At 44.3% G+C, this 17,677-nt stretch overlaps 1 protein-coding gene across 1 annotated transcript in view; it reads right to left on the bottom strand.

Moving 5' to 3' along the window:
• Positions 1-269: 269 nt before the first annotated feature.
• LOC142590195 (pyridoxal-dependent decarboxylase domain-containing protein 1) overlaps positions 270-17,677 on the bottom strand; it is a 44,785-nt gene continuing 27,377 nt past the window's right edge. Inside the window, exons 11-20 of the mRNA XM_075702101.1 lie at positions 16,142-16,192; positions 13,503-13,580; positions 11,405-11,641; positions 10,648-10,753; positions 10,014-10,072; positions 9,118-9,355; positions 5,134-5,252; positions 3,700-3,792; positions 3,053-3,155; positions 270-2,218 (exon numbers count right to left, since the gene is read on the bottom strand). Of these exons, the coding sequence (XP_075558216.1) occupies positions 2,073-2,218; positions 3,053-3,155; positions 3,700-3,792; positions 5,134-5,252; positions 9,118-9,355; positions 10,014-10,072; positions 10,648-10,753; positions 11,405-11,641; positions 13,503-13,580; positions 16,142-16,192 (1,230 nt within the window). The 3' untranslated portion in view covers positions 270-2,072. The remainder of the gene's footprint in view (positions 2,219-3,052; positions 3,156-3,699; positions 3,793-5,133; positions 5,253-9,117; positions 9,356-10,013; positions 10,073-10,647; positions 10,754-11,404; positions 11,642-13,502; positions 13,581-16,141; positions 16,193-17,677) is intronic.

Genomic DNA, 17,677 nt, shown 5'->3' with positions numbered 1-17,677 from the left:
AGTTTGCGTTGTTGTGAAGACATTTCTTACATTTGTACCGCGTTTTTACCCAAGTACACGCCTCCGTCATGGCTGGCTGGCCCCCGTTGTCGTTGCTCTGTCGACAGACGAGCCAAGCCAATGCATTAAAAATGAAGGCAAAGGCAGCGCCACTTCTCTGCTCACTACAAACAAAGTCTTACCTGCACACTGTGAGTCAGGGAGAACTTTCAGTAATAAAGTTAATTATTTTAGGACCTCCAGTCAGGAATTGGGCTAGGCACACAAGCTCAAAAAGCTGTCAGTTTTATTTGCAAAAAGTGTGTTTCTGACTAGATGTATCACAACAGTTTTTTAAGGCGACGTATGCAGGCTGCCTGCATGAGGTGGATGAAAACAAGGAATATATAGCAGGAACTTCATTTGCTCTCGCTCTGGAGTAGACAGGGTCTTAATTAAAGCTCTTTAAATACAAATATAAAGCAAAGCACAACCCATCACAACAAAAGGAGAGAAGACTGATTGATGAGAAGAATACCGAAAAAGAAAATACTCCACGCTCACATCCCCACAAAAAAAAAAGAACAGCTTGCAAAGTAACAAGACTGAGAGAGAGAGTCCATCAGAATGTGAGCAATGACAGGAGCACCCAATATCTAATTTGGGAGCTGCTAAAACATGGTCCCAACTGAGAGGAAGAACAAAAAAAAAAAAGGTCGAGCATGACGCACAATTTCTTCAGAAATGATATGTTGGATGACATATGCGTTGCTTCCCAACAGCCTAGATACCAGCAGCACAGACCTTTGGTTGAAGAACCACCAGCTTTCCGACACAACATGGCTGCCATATTGTTTGCTTCCCCATTACATTACATATTAAGTGCCAAGACTACACTTAGTGCTTCCCTTCAAAATGGAGGCACGAACATTTGCAGTAGCTTTTGGCCCTGTGACACATAATCTTAGGTCCCTCTGTAAAAAGACACCGCATGCAAAATCCAAAAATTCTTGCACTGTCAGCAGCTTGTAAATACTCATGTTGCAAAACCTCTAACCAAAGCTCATAACTGTTAGTAACTCACACTGAACTGGTACCAGTCGAGTCTTGAGAGTGTACGCAAAGCTGGCGCCGTAAGGAGCGTCATTTACATGTGCAGTTTCAGATAAAAGAGCCTTTCCCTAGCACAGGCACAAAGTATTGCACAGCAGCATACTGGATAACGGGCAGTGCTACAGACGCACTGTGATAACAGCACAAAGCAAAACATTATGAACAGGTATCTGAGCCACTGGGCATACCAGCAACAGCCCATTTGAGCTTCTATTCCTTTAGACATGAGAAGCCGTGGAGGTTTTGTGAGACTTCCTGGTATAAGGAGCTGCTGACAACTAGCACCAACATATTAAAGAGTGTGTAGTTGCATGGCTGGTACCAGCATCTGATGACTGCAACCTTTCCTAAATGCAAGCAGCTGCATAGATTTCAAAAAAAAATTTCTGAACAGATTCTGCACAATTATTCTTCACGCTGCGCTGGCAACCAGCCAGCAGTCGCTCACTAGTAGTTACATTAGATGCTGCCAGCTTTATTTGATGTGCCCAAACAAAAGAGTAACAACAATTCATCACCAGCTGCCATTGCTGCAGCACCAGCCGCACAAGATATGTGCGATTGCATAGCAAGCAAGGAACACATTAGTGCTGATGGGCCTCGGTCAACTACCCTCCTGTATAAAGGTGATTCACACACCACATCAGTTGGGCAAGAAGCTGGCGGCCTGACTGACCCCTGTCATTCCTCTCTGTTTGCTTGTACCTGTCCCAGCAGGGCAGTAGTCCAAAATCAGTGGAATCAACTAGTCCCCTCTGTGTTTTGAGTTGTGCTCATCAGTCTGCTCGGATACAGCGGTACACAATACACCGCAGTCACTCGGAAAGCTGGTGGCCCAGACGATGCCAACTGCCTTCCTCTATGCGCTGGTACCTGCTTCGTGGTTGTGCGCTGGTGCTCGAAGCTGCAGCACCCAGCCATTGCTACCCCAGTCTCGTCCCACATTCCCTCACAACCCCTGTCATGGTTTTGAGTTGCACTCATTGCTGTGCTTTTGTCTCAAGGGCATTTGCAGCTTGCACGACCACTTGGGCTTGCGGTGGCTTGTTGGCCAGGGCCGGTGTGCTGTCGCCCTGCTGGATCTGCATGTGGTACTTGTAGATGTTCTCCGTACTTTCGACAAGTCCTGGCAGGAGAAACAGGAACCAGTATACAACCAAAACAGTCCAGCATTTTCCTCGTGGACTTGTCATTGGCTACCAAACAGCCTTTGGTAAGGCATATAATGGTGACTGACGTGGCATGCTGCTGTCTCTACATTTATTCTCGAAGCAAAAGACCAGCGGGCTGCAACGTCCAACTCTATCTCCTGATGACGGCTGGCACCAAAGACAAAATTATATTTACTGTACTCCCCGCGACAGAGATGAAGCCCTAAAAAAAATTATGAAACATATTCTCGCAGTTGCAGACATGGGAAAACATGGTCCGTGGGTGGACCTTGGTGTGGTTGTAACGAATGCCAGTAAGGCTGTGAAACCTCAGATGGACAATGTATGAAGGTAATGCTTGGTTCAAGCCAACGAGATTGCAGGTGGTAGGTGCAGAGCAGTCCAACAAAACAGGTTTGGGGTTTGACATCACAGCCACTGCTTCCATTGTTTCCGAAAGAGATGTAGGGTCAACAGCACTTGATGCCACACCAGTCACCATCACTTCATACACTGCATAGAACCACTGTATGCAACAAGGCGAGGCTAGCTAGACCAACAAATCTGCTACGTTACCCTACATGCTAGGGCCTGACTGCAATCAACTGACCAATGCGCTGTGGCCCACCGCTCGAAAGATCCACATCATGTTGAGCATGCTGATGCTCAAGCATGCTGCTTAGGTGTGATGCTTAGGATGAACTATGCCCTTGCATTAAACTAAGTTCAGAGTAGCACAAGGAACACATTTTTAGGGTACTAACAAAAATCATGAAAAGTTTCTGGTTTAATGAATTCTGTGTGCTTACCAGATGTGATGTTGAAGCTGCGTCCACGAATGCCACCTTCTTTGGCAGTTGGCGACCACCAGTTGAACAGGGAGCCCACGATGGGGACATGCCTCAGGAGCCCCTGAGCAAAAGAAAAAAAGAAAAGGAAAACTCTTTAGGCAAACAGGCAAACATCCACACAATTAAATTCTACTCATCAATGCCTCAGGAGCTCGTGGTGAAACAGAGACTACAGAACTGAGGAAGTGACCAACGAGTCTGTCTGCCTGGCCTAGACAAGTTCCTTACTGAGAAAACTTAAGAAATGGAGATCGCTTCTGTAGCAGCGACGACAGTAACAGAACAGACGAGCCGAATACCTCTAAATGCTCATTAAGCATTAGCTATCGGCTTCCCTAAAGGTCTCGCGCACATGCCTTTTCACACACAGCATTGCTCAAATTACATACAAGCTGCACAAGCTAGCACTCTGCCATTGCATGTGGCTTCGTCACGGCCACTTGCATATACATTTCCCACCCATTAAAGAAACACAAACCGCACACAAAGCACCGACTAAAGGACTGACTGTGCCGCCATCGGATTGACAAACTGGCCTGCTGGAAAGCTAGCCTTACAGTTAAGCAAAAGAGGTTGTCAACTGAGCATTGAGCCCAGAAGCTCACCTCTTGGAGGATCTTCTCTTCGTTCTCCTGCTGGAGACCCTTGCTGGCCTCCTGAATGCCTTGCTTCACCAGCTCGGACATCGACTCAAGGGCCTGCGATCACAGGAGTGAAAGCAAAAAACACTCGGACAATTGAGACACAAAATTATAGTTGAACAAGTCATATCAGGCTTAATCCACGTGCATACCGAACGGAGCAGAGCAGGGCTTACGCAAATAAGAAGTTGCCCATGGAGGGGCACGACATGTTCACAAAATCGTTGCATCACATCTAGAAGCAAGGACACATCCCGCCAAGCCAATGTGTCTGCACTACTGACATTTTAGATGTTGAATAAGGATTGATTTTATTTTATGCAGAAGCTCTTCTTGGCACACGAGATATCTCGTAGCTTGTCACAGCACATGTAACAATTTCAAATATGTTCATTTCTGGGGAAATCCAACAACAGGCAATTTGCACGCAATGACAAACACAACATAAAATAATACTAGTGCAAGGCACAAATCAAAAGGAAATCAAGGAGCATGTGTCGGTACAATTTACCTTTCCACCATATATGCACATTACGGGAGCATATATGCAGGGGACCATATAAGCATGCTATCGTTGCCTCTTAAACAATCAATACTATGCCCCCAATTGCAGCTGATATAAATGACACAAAGGCCAGCTACAGACCAATTATTTGCACCTGCAAGACACAAATGTCTTGACTAACTTGTGATGTAGACAGATAGGTATTCCTTATAGTAGGCACACATAAATGTCTGCCTTATGTATCAGCCACTTTGAAGCATCAGCCACAACTTGAAGAAATGGTAGTTCCACAAATGGTTTACAGTTACTGAAAGTGGCTCTACTGTCAGATGTTTCCTATGCGAGCAAACTATGCCTAGACTGTCGGGCAGCCATATTACGTCCACTTTATTAAAATCCAGGAAAACAAAACTAAGTCAAGGGATACAAGCTTACAAAGAAACAGAATAAAATAATATAGAAAAACTGTAACCTTATAGAGATCAAACAAATTTCGCAGTGCTTTCATTTTCTGAGCATGGCTCTTCCATCAATTCACTGCAAGTTGTCTTGCTTGGTGATTTATCACACAGCTATGCCAAAGTAATCAAGCCAAGCTTGAATGAGAGAGAGATGAGTAGTCGTTTCTCATTATGGGGTAAGCTGTTTCTGCAAGTCCTGAGTGAATTTTTTTTTTTTTTTTTGCAATGAAAGTGCAATTCAGCATTCTATTTTTTATTTTTATTTTCAGCATTAATTTTTTTTGAATTCTTCCATTCAGCCACATCATCCACAGAACAATTATTGACACACAGTCGGCATGGGCCTTTATCCTGATCACCTGGTTCTTGTTCCTCATCAGCTGATGCAGCTAATAGCTTTGATTATCTCACAGTGTGAAACGGTGCAGGCACCTTTGTAGATTCCTCGAGCTCTATGCCAGCTCCAAGAACAAGCCCGACAAGCTCCTCAATGTCGAGGTCATCCGTCACCATGCCGAAGCGCACACAGGACAGGCCATCCTCGCTTTCACCTGGGCAATAACACCACGAGAAACAGATGTAGGTATGCACGACAACTTCGAAGAAGCTACATGCACCTTCAGCACATAGAAGCAATGAGCTATAAATTGAATACTAGACGAAAACCTGGCAGCAGTTAGTGTCATAGTCTCAACAGCGGTTGCTTTTTATTGCTTCGCTAATCATTCAGCAAGCAGAAGTGTGCTTCTGCTCTTTTATGGATGCACATGCTTTCTTTTGTTGGCAGCCAGCACGAAAAATGCAAAAAGTGTGCTCGAGACAACCCTACGTAAGTGGCTCCACCACCATAGTTCAAATGACGGCCGCTTCCCATTGGTTCGCCGATGATTCGGCAGGCACAGAAGCTATATAGGAGGCCATGTTAGTGTCTTCGTGCACAACCAGTACTGGCTGTCCATCCAGCATGGGAATGGTGGACAGCTACAGCTTTGACTAAGCATTGCCCTTCAGGCTTCAAATAGCCTTGCGGGTAGAAGTGCCGACATGAAATTTTCGAACTGCCCTATTTCCTTGCACTAAATGAGGGTCCCCGCCGTATAAAAGATACTGGCAGGCATCAGAGCCCCCTAAATACTTTACTACAATACAGCTGAACCTCAACATAACCAACATAAATGCAACGAACTATGGAATATAAAGAAGTAAATAAACCTTGGTTTGTCATGCTTTATTTCAATGGAGTACGTAGGTAGCCCCGCCATAACAAAACCAAAAATGCAGGATCCAATGCAGTACTGGTTAAAACTAAGAAAATTGTTGTTTGCATGTGCCTCAAAATATATATTCTGGCAGCAAAAATGTTGAGAATAGTCAGACGCCTGACTTCTCAGATCTGCATGATTCCTGCAGCACTACCACTTACTCCTTGCACCAATGTATGACAGCAATAACCAAAACTTTCGGGCATGAAACACGCGAGCGATGCCACAAAGATGGCGGCCGTGAACAAAGCTGCCGCCATGTCAACTGGCATGAAACCGCAACTTTGGCTGCTGGCTCCCAACGAAGCAGCGCTGGTTAGGCCTAGCGGTCCAAATAGTGCAGCCAGCGGATCGGCTGGTGACAAGCCATCGCGGGAAGCTCACCATCAATATGTTCATACTTGTAGACCTTATCAGTGATCAAGTGCGAGATTAGACATACGAGCTAGACTGATGGTCGTAGTAGTGAAGTACAGATCCATATGCAGTCCCATTCATGTCCAAACAGTCTTGTCAACATTGTGCATATTTTGGCCAGTGGCTTGGCTTAGCTGGACTGCAGTCGGCAAGCCAACATGCCGATCTTGCGTGATAACACCAATCGCACGGTTGCCTGCTCACGGCAGTACCAGAGCAAGTGTATGTAAATTATGGTTGCTCTTGTATTGGCACGACAAAAAGATGTTGACGGGTCATCGAAACCCGCAGGAATTCCTTTACTGACCCGCTGAAGCAACCCCATGCTTGACTTTCGTTCACATACACCTGAGAGCAACTTTGTTTTGCCAATATCTGCATGTACGCTTATAAGGAAGATTTCAAATAACAAAGTTACTTTCGTGTTTGCAGCAACTTCCTCATAATGAGGTTCGACTGTACTTGTTTCACCAAACCAGTTTTAGATTCAGTACAAAAGAGACGAATGCATCACCACGTCAATCACGATCCATCGGCTCACTCAGTTCCCACAATTGCTGCGACTGCCAGGCGAGAGCACAGCCAGACGTAACGCGCACAGTGCTCCTTTTTTTTTCGTGCCTGACCCTATTGTTGCACGTAACTGGCAAATCTTGCCTTGTGTCTTGACGTCACAATAATGCCAATCATGCCAACTCCCGCATTTCAAGACGTGAATGTAGTATCAAATTAAATTTGCCTCAAGAGAGTTGCCCAAAATTATGTCTTGCTATATTATGCCACTCTTGTGTGCGAGAAGCAGTGTGGTAACGATTCTACATGTTCGAAGCTATGCACTGGTACTCTTTTTACCCCCATATTCTAGGACATTCCTCCATTTTATACACCTCGCTGACTTGGGGAAAGGTGTGGCCGGTGGTGCCAAATTTACACAGAAGTGGCTACTGCGCTTATGCTGGAAACACCTGGACGAAAGCTTTTGTACATCGCCCACCCTTGCCAGCTACTTCAATGCACTACGAGAGAAGGTGCATTTCTCAAACAACTCCTCGCCACTGGAGTCACCGAGGAACAATATTGAAGCCCATCCTCTTCAGGCAAAGAGTGGTGCAGTGCTCAGTTAGTTGGAGTCGGGAATGAATTTCACCTCAATTGTCATTGAAAATTCGTGTTAAGGCAATAAGCAGTCTCATTTGCATCCCAATTTATACAATTCGATGGCTTTCAGAATAAAACCACGTCACAGCGACACAGTGGCTGAGAGGTGCCACAGTCGAGGTCTCTGGATTACTTCTGATTGCCTGAAGTTCTTAAAGGAAGACTAAAAAGCCACACTAAATCAGTTTAGGCAACTTAACGTACTCTTTTGAAACTCCTATTCATTCATTTGACGGAAAAAGGCAGAAAGAGTGATGGCCAAGCTTTCATTTCATAAATGTTTTTTGCCATAATCTCAGCATCAGTGTGATGTCCACAAATTTCGAAGCATCTTCTCATATTTGGGCCGTTCTGGAAAAGAAGAAAGTGCCAAATCTGCTTGGCCAGTTCCTTGGCCTCTTTACCATGAAATGTAGTCCTCCTTAGCAATGAACTTTCAGCTAGACCCAAGCATAAGTGGCCAAAGTCCTGAACATAATGGCAAGCAGGGCTTAGAACCTAGCACGATGTCGTCACCATCCTTTTGTTTTTGTGCCTTTCTTGGCTCACCAGGCCTCGTGCTAAGAGTGGTCGTTTTGCTATTGCAGAACAGGTAGCTTACTAATCCAGCACAACTTGAACATTCCTATTTAGTACCTTTTTCAAGGGGCACCTAAAACTCACTACTATGTTTTGTTTCACACCTAGCAGGCAATGCTACGAAGGGTAGAGAGACTTCATTCATTGCTGACATTCGCGACCAAAAAAATAGTGCACCACACATGAAAGATATCAGTAAGCGTCATGTAATTTGACGCAAAATTAAGCTCTCATACACTTTTATGCTCAGAAATATGACGTAATTGTTACGCAGAAGGCGTTGCACATCCTCAGCCTGTTTGCCTCCGAAGTAGCCGAGTGACATTGGTTCCTGTGATCAGTAGCTGCAGCTACATCACTTGCGACCAAGTAGTAGTGCACCACGTACTGGAAACACAAAGGTGTACAAACAATGCAGAATTTGATGCAACCTCATGCCCGTAAGTTGTAGTTGCAGTATGTGGAGTAGTTATTCCGCAGAAATTGTCGCAGATAAACAACATAGGCATTGCGAAACATGTGAAGCGGGACTTCAGTGACCGCACTACTTGAATATCTTCCGCAGCATTGCTTCCCAAGTATGAAATAGAGCAAACAAGCATTTTTGCAGTTTGCCTCCATCAGTATGCAGCCACCACAGCCACAAACCAAAACCACGGGTGCGATCTTGTACGCGTTCCAAAATCGAACGGAGGCGGCCCGTTCTTTACGTCACGAAATAGGCGGTCCGTTCCGTTCCGTTCGTCCGACAGCAGACGACACGAAATGATTGACAGCAGCAAGATGTGACGGCTCACGTCACAATTGATGTCATGGCGTTCGTCACAGTTCAAATTGACCGCTCGTGTGCGGCTCGGTGGAATGAACCGCCTGCATTCTATTTTGGAATGCGTACAAGATCGCACCCCACAACAACCTCCTGTTCGGCAACAAACCACCACAGCCCCGAAGTCGTCGAGGCAATGGGTCCGTGTCACGCAACCCATGACGTCTGGCTCACCAAGAGAGAAGGCCGAGTCTGTGTTCTTCAACTTGAGGACCAGCTCCGAGTTGAGCTGGTTGAGCTGGTCTCTGTCCTTCTCGTCCAGGGAGTCCACATGTCCAACGTACGCATCCGGCACAAACCGCACGCCGCCCAGGCCGGCCCAGTGGCACACTTCGACCAGCTCCAAGTTGGCATGCTTGCTGAGGGCATCGCGGAACTTGCGCTTCTGCCGGACCGTCGCATTCAGGATGGCCTGTCAAGCAAATTGTGCACTTGGTAAAGAGTCCTGGAGCGGAAGGCTGATGACGGTTACAACCTGGTCCTGAGCTTGGAAGCTAAGTGTTCAAGTCAAACGACTCATGCCAATCAAACTCTTCTGATCAGAATGTGAAAAAAGGAAAATGGAGCAGTTGAGAACGAAACAGAACAGGTATGACAAATCAGACTTAGCAGCAGTCATCCATACACATGCACTTCAGCCAATGATAAAGATACTGGTGGCAACCAGTGTCATACTAGAACCCACCAGCAAAATGTTGGAAACCTCGCATAAGAAGCAGGCTGGATCTCAAGAAGGAACAGATACTGTGTGTACAAAAAAAAAATTAATTTTCTCATCATATTAGCGTCCTCCAACAATACTGACCACCGATGTTATGCATCAGGTATTGAGAGGAACTAGTCTGAAGGTCTCCTAGAAGGACAATTAGGTACATTCTATCAAACAAGCTGCTTGGCCGCTTGTTTAAACAAATTTCTCAAGCTCACTTTCAACCATGTCAGCCACTTTCTACTGTCCTTTCTTAGTTTCTTTCCAGATGACATCATAGATGTACAAGATACAGCTTGCTTAGAAATCAAGGGGCACCTCAATTTGAAAACTGAATAATCTGCCGTAGCTAGTCACTCACCAGATGTTTGAGGAGACAGTTGTGCAATTCCTCCACATCCTGAGTCGTGGTGCCGAACACTGCATTGAAACGAGCAAACGCGAATGTTGAGGTCCCCTCACATGCTTATCAGCATGTAGGGTGTGTTCCAATTCTGGCCCACACTGTGGACAACCTACGTTGATAGCTAAAAAGACCACTTCAAAGATGCATCAAGTCACAAACATCTCTGCAACATGATGCCACCTCGTGTCGACAAGAAAAAGCTAATAAAAGACATCATCACTGTATTTTAACACTTTGCGGGTGTTAGCCTATGAAAAACATGTCGCTCACACTAAGCACATAAGAAGGCATCACTACGTTTTCCTGTCGACAGACAACCTTCCCGTCGAGTTTCCTATCTTTCTGCTCATCCGCCATCTTGCTTGGAAAGCAAAGTAGCCCACATCACTTTGATTTTGATGCTGCCTTGACGAAGTTAATCTCGTTTGCCAGCTTTGTCAGAATTCGAACCAGACTTAAGATGGCCGCTGTGTGCCTAACTGTCAACTTAGCCGTCTATGGCGAGTATCAGTACACAGTCATACTGTAAAACACTTCAAACATCACAAGAAATATGCGGGACGATGTTTTTTTTTTTTTTTTTTTTTACCATGAGCGCTCTCCAGTGGACAGAAGCGCAAACAGGCCCCATAAGGATCCAGGTCGAGGAGGTCCAACGCCGCACGGGGAACGTCGCGATTGAGAACTTGGGCCAGCTGCAGCCAAAAGAAGGCCCCCATGTCAAAATGTTCACTTGTCATATCATCATCATCAGCCTAATTTATGTCCACTCCAGAATCAAGATTTCTCCTAGCGATCTCCGATTATCCCGGTCTTGTGTCGTATGACTGCACCCTATGCCTGCGAATTTCGTAATTACATCTCACATCACCAAAAAAATAATGTGTGCTACATGACAGCAAGATATCTGAATGTGCTACACAATTCAATGCAAGGCTGACTTCATACACTACACTCACAATATATGAAGCAATTGTCACATAGAAGAGAGAGCAGATATGAGCCTGTTAAGTACAAAAGCTCAAGCAGAATGACACATTTCTACGTTTGCACAACTGCAATTCGTGCATAGCTTCCACAGCACACCGTCTGCATTAGCAACAAAAATAGGGCATCACATACTAGTGCAAAATAGTGCAGTATAAGGGACACAAGTAATAAATTATTTGGCATAATGTTAACTCCACATGTTATTGTTACATTATATCAAGACATTATTCCATAGACGGTGTTGCGATTCAAATGCCATTTCACTACAAAATGTGCGTAGTGACAAATTTCTGCAACTGCACTACTTGCGCAGTTTTCGCAACACTGCCTGCTAAATGCACTCTGAAAGTGCTCACCCAAGAGTTGAGATTGTTGCGATATGACGTGTCGTGCACGGATGGGTCGTCCTCCAGGACTGCCTCTGCCTTCTCCCTGGCGGCCTCGTCCGGCGTGTTGCGCTTTGACTCGGTCTCCGACGAGACCTCCGTCGACTCTTCCTCCTGAGTTTCCTCCTCCTCCTCCACCCCCTCCAGCAAGGCCTCTTCCGGCAGGTACCGGAATGTCACCACGGGCACGACGACGTCAAACAGCAGCTGGAACAGTGACGCCACATCGCTGCACACCTCAATACTGTTTACACTGGAAAAATGATTGGGTGACAAAGCTCAACGAGCCGAGTAAGGTGTTAACTTGGTCCAGTTGGTTAACTTGGTCTGATTGATTAGATTTTTATACTAAAAACAACACAGGAGACGCAGACAAGCTGGCAGACAGTAAAAGTGACAGTCATCGCCCCCCCCCCCAACCTTCCCTTTACGCAAAAAATCTATTATTTCAAAACCACCACGTCATCGGCCACCCCTGGAGATTGTAAACCGCGGGCCTCGCAATTTATGAAGAATACCCTCAGGAAGAAACCGTTTTGTTCATGCACCTAGGTAGTAGTTGCAGGTTTATGCAACAGGTGTTGCTTTCTTTCGAAGGGGGTTCATTTCACCTGCAGTTTTGTGTTCCGTATTCCGACTGTATCTGTCGCTGCCAGTGGTGTTGCTGCCTTTTTTTCTTCCAGTTCCTCCACGATAGCCCTTCGTGGTTCATCACGCTCGGTTTAGGTCGAGCGGTGCGTCATCTGTGCCACCCAGGCACCCAGACGGCCACCACCGCGCACGCATTGCACGCATGCACGCCAGTTTTTGCTTACTGCTCACATCCTTATCTCCTTTTGGCACTGGTCACTTTGCGCGCTTCTAACTCGGATGCCTTTCTTCTTTCTTTTGGGATACAAGATAACATTCAGTGACAAAAGTTGAGTATATCTCTTGTCAAGGCACGCCAGATGCAGATAAAAAAATTCACATTTTTTAGCTTTTTTTTTGTTTTTTGGTCCCCGAGACTATAGACCGTCCAACATTTTCTATGAACTTCAGGTTGCTGGGCGGGGGGGGGGGGGAGTAGATGACTCAGGATATGACAGTAGACAGTTTTGGTTTAATGTTAGAGTAATAGTGGGGTCAAGGGAAATAGTGCCTATTTTTTTCGCATCGCCGATAGGTGGTGCAGCCATCCCAGAAGTTTCTCTCATTAGGCCTCGACGCATTCGAAACTGCAAGCTATCCTGTGTTCTGTCGTCTTTGTCCCTTCGCAGTTTTCCTAACAAAGGCACAACAACTTGCCAAGTTCACCATTTTGATTAAGCTTTTTTTTTTCTCAGTATGACACCCTTTCGGTGCCATACTTACATAAAGATAAAGAATAAGTTAATTGACCACATTATGCATATTCCTGGCACAGAAAGGGTACTTAAAGGCTGCCACGAGAGAGAGAGAGAGAGAGAGAGAGATTCTTCCTTGCATCTGATCTCAATATGAGATAATGAACACAAAACACTGCAGCACACCCCCACCTTCTAGTGATTGGCAGAAGCACTATGATGATCATGTAAAAATAATTATCCTTATGCTTTATAAACTATTTTTAACCTTGTCTTGAGAACCATACAACAAAAAATTTATTAATAGTTTTTTTTCATATATAGTTTTACAAACAACAAAAATTGTTTTCATCATTCTTTCAACTTACTTGACTTACATGAAAAAGAAAAAGAAAGACAATGACTTCAACGCTGCTTTAAAGAAAATGCACTTAAACATAGTCAGTCTTACGAAATCTGCCCAAGAAAGAACAAGAATGGTCTCTGGGACCACGTCACCCCCCCACCCCCCGTTACTTAAAGTGCAGCTCCGTAAATTAGAAGCAGCAGCAATTCAGTGGTCTTGCAGTATAAAGTCATTATGCTTAGCCCATTATAATGTGCAAGATTTGAAACATTCCTACAAACCATGGCAGTGCATCTGGGACAAACAGTAACTTTTTTTGACTTCACAAAATGTTAAGCCACACTTACACATCAGCAATGTGAGGAAGCAGAAAAGAAGCAGAAAGCACGGTTCATACCAGAGTTCCCACAGACTTGGTCACCACATCAGCCAGAGAAAGAACCTGCCCTTCTTTCGACACTGCCCGGGGCCTGCCCTATGGAACAGACACAGACATGAGCTAGATGCACAGTTTTAGGCAGGACTTAGCACTCCAAGCGAATCAATATGTGCTCTGGGTTCACAGATTGACTGGGCTTAACTTTAGGTACAACTTCTCACTGCAAGCAAGGCAAATCACAATCTTGATTCATTGAGTGATTGATTTATCAAGTTTAACACACTAAAGCACCAAAGGGACTGTGGAGATATCTGCTGTTATAGGAGCCCTAGATTAATCTTGGCCACTTGGGGTACCTTAAAAAGTGCACCTAAACCTTAAGAGGAAGCTTTAGCTTGGGTGCTCCTATCTAAATACATGTAAAAGGAGAATTGGTTTTTCTCGTCAATAACTGCATCAAATTTGGCGAGGTTTGTTGCATTTAAAACAAAAGCTTAAAATCTAGTTGACTGTTGGTTTCAAATTCCTGACTTAGGTCGTCAATATTTTATTAAATATTGGCAAAGATTGAACATTTTTAGAAAACGAAACTATCAAGTTTACAACCCTGTAACTCAGCAATGAAAAACGATACTACAATTCTGTGAATTGCATCTAACAGTACATCTAAAGTGGACAAAATTCATATGTTAACATACACATGAATCTCCATAAATTTAGCAATATGGAAATACAGCTTTTGCAGAACCTTTGTATACAACGTAACAAATTCACGTAATATGTAAAATGACATATCGAATTTGTCCGCTTTCAATGATCTAATGGATGCAGTTTACAGAACTGCGATATCTGTTCTTGCTACAGAGCTGTTCATTTGTAAACATTGTGCGTCTATTTTTTTTTCAAACTTTCGAATATTTGAAAATTCTTGTAAAAATTTCAAGCTCTAAATCAATATTCCACTTCCAGCAGTCATTAAAATTTAACTTTCTATCTCAAATGCAACAAATTTCATTAAAATCGGTCTAGGGGTTATGTCAGAAAAACGTTTTTGTGTTTTACATGTATTTGAATAGGCCATGTCGGAGTTGGACCCGAGCTAAAGCATCCTCTTAAGTGGAAGCTTAAGCTCGGGCCTAACTCCAATGTCGCCTATATGAAAAATGGAGAAACACTTCCATGAGATGACCCCTGGGCCAATTTTAATATTTGTTGCATCAGAAAGAAAGTCAAATTTCAGTGACTGTTGAGAGCAGAATTTCAATTTAGGGCCTGAATTTCTATACATAAACTGCCAATACTTGGTAAGGTAGAAAAAAAATAGAAGCACAAAGTTTACAAACATGTTACTCTGCACTAATAGATATTAGAGTTCCGCAAAATGCATCTGTTAGAATGTTCAAAGTGGACAAATTTTATAGGCTGATTTATATCCTAAGTGAATTTGTTACAATGTTTACAATGGTTCTGCGAAAGTCCTACACAAACATTATGGTTTACTTAGAGCCGTGTATATAACATTAATTTTGTCCCTTTCCAGAATTGTGGTACTATATTTGATTGCTGAGTAAGGGAGTTTATAAACGATAGTTTCTTTTTTTGAAAATTTACGATTTCAACAGTTTTTACTAAACATTTTACGGCCCGACTAAAAAATCTGCTTCCAACAGTCACTAAATTCTAAGTTTCTCTTTTAAATATAACAAACTTCATCAAACTTGGTGCACTGGTTGCCAAGGAAAAAAAGTTGCAGTTCCGCCCGAAAGGCGAAGCATCGATTGCGATAGCAAATTACTAGCTAACTGTACAAAGTAAGGATAGTAGATTTACAGGCTGTATAAACTTGTAACATTCGCTTACTAACTAAATTATCAATGATGGAATGTATAAGTGTCACTAAACGAAGACATAGAAAGAAACAGAGACACAGAGACAGTGCTGTGTTTGCCTGCTTGCTCCTTTCTATGTCCTTGCCCAGTTGCGCTTACATATTCTATCATGGATTCAAACCAACTAGCCTGTCAACGTGTTTTAACTGAATTAACAGGTGCGGTGTCACAAGTGCACAGGTAAACATGAACACATCTCGATCGATGAGCATGGCAACTCGCTGTCAAAATTCTTGAGTGAGGAATGGTGGCAGCAGCAAGCGAATTTGCCTTCATGCATTTCTCGCTTTAACGCGAACCAAATGTTGAAAGCACAGTACAAACGAAACTACCGGCGCTACCCCCCTCTGCAAGCATTGCAGATCACTTTAAAGATGAGGCCCGCGTGGATGCGCACGTTGGCCATGTCGCATTTTCAGACACACGAGCGCTGGCAACGTGTCCCTACGGCATCCGCGATTTGCGCGGCCAATGCCATAGTAGACACCACTGTCGTCTTCATTCTGTACGGAGCGGCAGGCGAACATGCACCCATCTATCCGACAACTAAAAGTCAACATTTGTTAGCATCCAATCACTTCTTTTTTTGTTTGTTTGATTCAGTCGACCCTGGCAAAGCAGTGGTCTAAAACTCCTGTGTAACCATTTCGCCAAAACTGACTACACAAAATGTGTCCGACTGCCAAACTCCTGAACGTAAAGCTCGTTTTGAATGCTGTCCAAAAACGCAGCTACATCAAGTGCTGCACGGTGACAGCTCCAACTTACCACGACTTCAATCTCCGGCATCTGGTCCAGCCTTTCCCGTAGCATTTCACTCTGCACAAATAAAAAAGAATGCAACAAACTATTCTTCAGCAGACAGCAGTCGCTCACAGGTCGCCAACATTTACTATACACTAAAATAGAAAGCTTGCAGCAATGCCAAGGTGTATGTTCTTCAAGGGGTTGCTCCTGACTTGCGCAACTGATGCAACCGAGAGCTGCAACTTTCATGACGCTTCGTGGCTGAATCTACCTGCTTACATGGCCACTATTTGACAACAATCACTGAGAAGTACACAATGATGTCCAAAAGATGTTCAATCATGAGCAGTGCTTCTGTGAACATTCAATCGGTCATACGACCGACAATGGTAGGTCACGAAAAGAGGTGCACATCGTGACATTAGCCGCGTTTACATGAATGCGACAGTGTCACATCGCATCGCATTTCTAGTGCATCACATTCATGTAAACAGCGGTAATGCATTAGGAAGGCGCATCGCGTTAATGCGCCAGGTGAGGGTAGATTTATGGGCGCGAGTCAACTCTCGCGGAGCATGTAAACGCAGGATCGTCGCATTAGGAACTATGGGAAGGAATTAGCCACCAACATGGCGGCGGCCCTGGCTGCCCGCTTCGAATTGAATTTGGCGTTTCTTTTGTAAAATGCACTTCGTTCGCAGCAAATGATTGTGCAAACGGCTTTCGCTTAGTCTCAGGCCGCTTCGACGACAGAGTATTATGGATAACCTTGTGGTGTTTTCGAGATCACTTCTCGTTTCGAACGAGTCGAAGCCTAACGAAAGAAACGTTCAAGATGTCAGCGCTACCTATCGTTAGAGTCGAGAAATAGCCGCAACGCCGGCATATGGCCTCTGAGATCCGAAGATCTCGCTGGCCAACTAAAACTGTAAAAAACATGTGCTGCTTAGCATAAGTTATACTATAGCGTATAGCTTACGCTATAAGTTGCAAACGCTAAACTAAAGCTGTCTATTTCTCAGCACTCAGCCACCAACGTGCACTCGGCCCGCTACCGGAAACCAGTTACACCGAAAGTCGACTGCACTTCCGTTATACGACACCACGTGGCGCTACGTTCTCGCGAGAGTTAATGCTCTACATGTAAACGGCATCGCATCGCCTTTCCCAAATGCGCTTGGAAATGCAATGCACCACTGTCGCACTCATGTAAACAGGGCTATTGGAGCTGCTTAGCACAGTTGGAAAAGGAAAGAGCACCACCTGCAGCCAAGTTTATTCATAGCAGACAGGTTCGCTTTTACAAGGAAGGTGCCGACACTTGCAAAAACGCATTTGCGCACCGCAGTAAGACCACAGGGATGAAAATAGAGAAAGGCATGCCAGTTAAACATACAATCAAAGAATTGATGTTCAGTGTGCTAAATGTACACACAGGAGTAATGTTCAGTGTTGGCTCTGTGCAGCAACGAACATAATTTTTTTTTAAAATTGTATGTTGATATAGGAATGAATTTTTGCAATTTCATCCCCACAGCATAATTGAACATGCTGAAA

This window comes from Dermacentor variabilis, chromosome 8, assembly GCF_050947875.1.
Source record: "Dermacentor variabilis isolate Ectoservices chromosome 8, ASM5094787v1, whole genome shotgun sequence".
Taxonomy (NCBI): Eukaryota; Metazoa; Arthropoda; class Arachnida; order Ixodida; family Ixodidae; genus Dermacentor; species Dermacentor variabilis.
This window is presented reverse-complemented; position numbering and strand designations above follow the sequence as displayed.